The sequence below is a fragment of the Acartia tonsa genome, chromosome 12 (assembly GCF_053477335.1).
Source record: "Acartia tonsa isolate MP-2025a chromosome 12, ASM5347733v1, whole genome shotgun sequence".
NCBI lineage: Eukaryota > Metazoa > Arthropoda > Copepoda > Calanoida > Acartiidae > Acartia > Acartia tonsa.
In genome coordinates, this window is record NC_137271.1 from 16,114,388 (window position 1) to 16,120,324 (window position 5,937).

Sequence of the window (5,937 nt, forward strand, 5' to 3'; positions counted from 1 at the left end):
ACAATAGAGACATACTCTCTAAATCAGCCAATAGGATAATAGTTTAGGAACAACCCAGCCATGGTATTGGTTGAAATTGTTTAAAGAATTTGGTAGGTAAGTGCATAATATTTTCATTTCGTTTGCATAATGAGTCAGCTATAAATAGTTGCAGTTCTTTAGATAAAGGCAAAGCTTTTCTAAAAATAATTATATTGTGTAAGTATTTCTTTCCTAGTATAGAGTAATAGTTGAATTCCTTAGGTTAAAGTTAGCTTTCTAGAAATTATGACCTAGAATAAATTTGTTGGCCTTTTACGTGAATGCAAAAAAAACACAAAAATTGTCTGCCAAAGGTATCCCCTTCACTAAGACGAAATTTGGGGTCAGATGGGCCATCTAGATATATTATTTCTTTTTTAGTTACACATGGAGCGGCTGTGAACAGAACTGTAGCAACCATTCCTGATGAATGTTTCCTAGAAGATTATGGCATGCAACAGTCAACACAAACTGTTTGCAATGGTGTCTGCGATGAAGCCAGCTGTATAGCTGCCTGTGTGTATGATCAGTGGTGTTTTGAGTATCTGTGGCGCGAGGATAACATCTGTGCCAAAACTAAAAAGACATTTTTCCCCGGAGGAGGCTACACTATGCTGAACATTGTAAACCCAGCCTGTCAGATGTTTGAGGAATGCCATGTCAGGGAGTTCAACGTCTGCTATTTTAGAACTGGCAAAAGTTTGACAACAGGTGATGCTAGAGAATGCCATGCAGAGTGTGCCATGTTCCCTGGCTGCAAGTTCTGGCAGTGGAAGGACAACCTGTGCGAGCTGATGGAAGACTACTACTGCAAAGATATAACCGAAGAGCCATACTGGTATTTTGGTAGCAGAACTTGCAAGGTTTAATGTCTGTACGTTATGAAGCAGCTTATTAAAAATGACATTTTACAATACAAATGACCAATGATATGCCATGAACCTCGTAAAAGTGTCTGACTATGACGTCAGAAAAAATTAACAATTAACCTATGAGAGAACGCTATATGTTTTACCATTGGTCAATTACAGTGAATACTGGCTTCTCATTGGTTGATTGTTAATTTTTTCTGACGTCATAGTTCGACACTTTTACGAGGTTCATATGCCATAGACAATTGGTCAATTACAGTGTATAGTGGCTTATCATTGACGTCATTTATTTTATGGGTGGTATAAGTTGCTTCTCTTCTGATTTTGACCCATTTTGTGATTTTTAAGACTGTTAAAATAAATGTTGAACACTGTTTCCTGATAATGTTTGATTCACTACTTTTATGTCTTGAATTGTGTGTATAATATAATTGTGTTGTAAGTTCTTCTGTATTCTATAATACAAAGTAGTGAGGTTTTTGTTTGTCCATTAAGATCTCCGTTAATGGATTATGGAATGGTTTTAGGCTGTCATGTCCTTTAGATTACAGAGCACCAAGATGCTGGTATAAAAAATAAGGGTTTTTAAAATTAATTTTTTAATTTAAATTTTTTTAAAAATATATGATATAGGTTTCTAGGACTATTAGGTATAATGATCAAAAGCAAATCATCTCTATAATTAAGTCATAAAATGTAAGCATGTTCATATTAAGCATCCTTTATTACTAAATTAATTTATTTAAAGATCTTTAAGGACCTTAGCTCAGTTTTCTAAAAAAATGATGAAAATAAAATAATTGTTACTTTTCATTTGTTAGTGTACGTTTTTCTGTCTTGTCTGACTGATTTGTTAATCTGGGACTTTAAGAAAGTCATCATCCTTGTTATAGTACGTCCTTCGAAGTAAATAATAAATACATTTTCTTGTATTCATTCGAATCCAGTGGATAGGAACCGGTTCTCATCCAACGAAAAAACCATGTCTATATCCGCGTAAAGCTGTTTATAGTACGATACTAGAAATAACTAGTATTTTATATTTATTCTTTAATGATTAATGTGTAAAGATATAAATTACCAAAAAAAGTATATATAAACGTGTTTATAATGTGTTTAAAGCTAAATTTGATAATTTCTTTGAAAAAAAAACATTTTAGATTCCTAGAAAAAAAATTCTATAATCTCTTAGTACCTATATTTTTGAATTTTGAAAAATTTGTCCCTCTGTGAGACTTAAATTCTGTTGGGGGTTTCCTTCCTATCCCTAACCTAAAATAAGCCCAAAACTAAGCTTGCAGTCGCAGAGATTCTCATAATCTTAAAATACATTTTTTTATTGATTTATATTTTATTTATGAACATTTCCTTATTGATATTATTTATTCACTTTAGCTAAACAAGGTTGAAAAGCAACCATTGATGTGTAAATAATTATGACAAAATAGGGAGGATTTGAAGTAAATGTAATTCAACCCTTTAGAACTTTATAAAATACTAGCGGCTACGCCCCTAGAAGCCTCTGGGGGAACTGCACTGGTAGGAGAAGGAAAAGTCGACCTCATCCTATTTTAAATTTGAGTTTCCAAAGAGTTATAAAAATTATTTTTTGGGGGAGAGGGGGGTAAAGACACCCTCTCGAAAAATAGTTTAAAACCTTCCCAGGACCTATAAGAAGCTTCACTGTAATGGAGAACAATATCGGTTCAGCGGTTAGCGAGATCCTTCGGGACAGACAAAAAACGCTTACTACTTTATATAATAGGAAGACATGAAGCTAAAAAATCTGGAAAATCTGATTGTTTTTAATCAATGCCCTAAAACGCATCTTAAATTTTACTTTTTGGTAAAATCAGAATACATTTTGTGTATTTTGACGATGTTAAAATTAGTTCTCTTTATTTTACAATCATATATTTAGAAGATCGAAATAACTCATATAGTTGCTTTATCTCTAAAATAAACATTTCTTGACAAAAGATATTTTTCTTCAAGGACATATTCTTTAGAAATCATAAACAAATATTTTTCAGTTTCTTTAACAAAAATTGTATAAAAACAGTATAACACTTACCTTACTTCATCAGTTATTTCATTATCAATTTCTCTATCAGGTTAGTTTAGATTTTTACATTGAAACCCACTGTTTATATTTCTTATCATTAATTGTATATATATTTGTTTTTATTTCCACTATTAAATACTTGTATTCATAATTGTAATATGACAACACTATCATTCTTAAATTACTAATAATTAATTTTTTTCTAAAATATTAGTTTGTAAATGGACTTTTAATTAAACTCCAAGCTTGTAGAAAATTTTGTATACAAAAATCAAAATTTAACTTCTTATTTGTAAAATTATAAAGAATGTTAATTATTATGTTTAATAAGGGTTGATCAAGAAATAATGATGAAAATTTACCTGCTTCTTGGAGCCATTTTGTGGACAGGTACAATAACTTTTAAAAAAAAGTTAAAACACTTATAATAGTAAAACTTTTTTGTTTGTTGATATTGCAGTAAATAAAAAAGACCCTTAATACATTTCAATAGTTCTTAGACACTTTTGTAAGGATTTGATTTACTACATATTCCCTCCCCCTCTTCATATTTTAACATTATCCCATTAGCAGTACTTTTGACAAACTCATTTTTCTATTTTAAATAAATATATGTAAGCAAAGTTTGTCAGTGTTTACAATTAAGTCATCAGAATACTAAAAAGTTGTCTAAAGAGTATTACAATCCAAATATAAATAATTATGTTTTTGAAGGTGCCAATGGTGGTGCCCTGTTCAAAGAGCGAGCTGTGGAATCCAGAATGGATCTTCCATGTTGTCAAGATGACAATCTTCTATCCTGTCATCAAGTTGACTTGGATGTGAACAGTCTTGGAGATCAAGACCTTGAGTTGGCCCCTCTGAACACTACTGTGCAGTACAAGGGACTGGTTCAGGGAAGTAAGAACTCTTACCATTATGAAAATGATCTTGTTGATCTGGTACTTACTGTCCATAATGGAGACATTTATGGTCATATGGCATTGGACAATGGAGACTCTTATACTGTTGAGTATTGTGGTGATGGGATTCATGTTATGAAACAACTAGATGTTGAGAATCTTGGAGAGAATGTAGGTGAGGAGAATGATGATGAAGAAGAAATGTCATCTGGATTCCTTAAATCACAATCAAGAGCCATTAATCCTGCTGAGGAAGGTGAGGAGGACAGGATGAATATGGTTGAATATAGTATCAAGATATATTACACTCCCCAATTTGCTGCTGTTACTGCTGATATTGAGGGTTATGTTGAACAAGTAATCCAGGAGACAAATCAGGGATATTTTGATTCTAAAGTACCATTGAAAGCTAAGGTTTTGTGTATTGAAGAAGCAACTATAGATGACATGCCATTATCATCTGATCAATTATCTGCTTTCAAGAATATGAAAGGATCTATTGCTGAACTAAGAGGATCTGCTGATGTTGCTGTCCTTCTTGTTAAAAGCTTTGATGCTTGTGGTAGAGGCTATGTCAACTCCATCAGAAATGGATACACATTGAGTGTAGCAACTAAGAACTGTGCTCTTGGTTATTACAGCTTTGGTCATGAAATTGGACACAACATAGGTCTTATGCACAACATAGAGGTTAGCACTAACAGATATTATGAGGATGGGCATGGTTACCTAATAGAGAAGGGATCCCATTACACAGGATATAGAACCATCCTCGCATACTATGCAAGTGGCCACAGTACCAGAGTTAACTACTACTCTAATCCAGATGTAATTTACCCAAGAACTGGAATGCCAACAGGAAAGATGGGTGTTGCCAACAATGCCAAGATTATAACTGATAACAGATTTGCTCTGGCTGCTATTGGGGATGAGAGTGAATCTTGCAGTGACACTCCTGATGAATGCTTCCTGGAAGATGTTGGCCTTGTAGAGTCTAGGAAAGCTATTGTATACAACAGTGGAAAGTATTCCCAAGCTAAGTGCTTATCTTCTTGTGTAGCTATTTCTAACTGCTATGAGTATATTTCTCGTACCACAGGAGCTTGTTACATACGTAAAATATCTTTCAAAGCTGGAGGAGGATATATTATGCCTAATATTATGAACCAAAAATGTTTGTTGAAAAATGAATGTGGTGTCATGGAATTTCCTTACTATGGATTTATAACTCTCCAAACTCTATCTACCGCAGATGCAAGAGAATGCCATGAAACTTGTGCTAAGGCTGATACCTGCAAGTTTTGGACCTGGAAGAACAAGACCTGTGAACTCAAGGCTGACAATTACAAACACAAATCTTCTTATTGGTTTTTTGGCACAAGATTCTGCTAGATTCAATTTGGATGTAAAATAGATTTTTTATTTTTAGTATTTTTTGGAAATAAACACGGAGCAACATTTATTTTTGTTTTTGCATTTTTATCTTGTATCATAATTCAGTAATAGTCACTTTTGTGGCAACGCCCCTTAAGGGGCGATTCGTCGTATTTTTTAAATGGCTTTTCATAGGTTATTTTAGGTTAGGTTAGGTTATATTGGGATAGGTGATTGCCCCACAGGGTTAGGTAATTGGCCCCGCAGGGTTAGAACCCCCCGCAGGGGCTAGAAATAGGAGAAAAGCTACTGTGAAAAATACGAAGAATCGCCGCTTAAGGTGCGTTGCCACGAAAGGGACTATACCCCATAATTCTTCTTCTAAATAAGTATTTATTTGCTTGTTATGATATTTATTGCAACAACATTTGAGCTGGATGAATTATTGTGTATGATTGGCCATCTAGAGAAATAAATCTATTCTGATTCCTTTCCTACTATGCAAAACAAAAGGGTCATTTTAATATCTTTAAATAGACTTTTCGATATATCATAAAGTATTGAACGATTCTAGATCGATTCTAGATTAGTAGCACCGCGTAAAAAACAAAACAATAAAAGCAACAGATAGCCTGGTACTTTACTGTTATATTTCTGATGTGATATGTCTTTGAGAATCATCTTATTTCTATTTAATCTTAAT

The 5,937-nt window shown here is 33.3% G+C and overlaps 1 protein-coding gene across 1 annotated transcript; it reads left to right on the forward strand.

Annotated features, from left to right (window-relative positions):
• Window positions 1–2,934: 2,934 nt before the first annotated feature.
• On the forward strand, window positions 2,935–5,320 carry LOC145334555 (peptidyl-Asp metalloendopeptidase-like). The gene is made up of 3 exons (XM_080180030.1): window positions 2,935–3,007; window positions 3,290–3,348; window positions 3,673–5,320. Exons 2-3 carry the CDS (start codon window positions 3,306–3,308, stop codon window positions 5,250–5,252), a joined length of 1,623 nt encoding a protein of 540 aa, XP_080036156.1. The 5' UTR covers window positions 2,935–3,007; window positions 3,290–3,305; the 3' UTR covers window positions 5,253–5,320.
• Window positions 5,321–5,937: the final 617 nt, after the last annotated feature.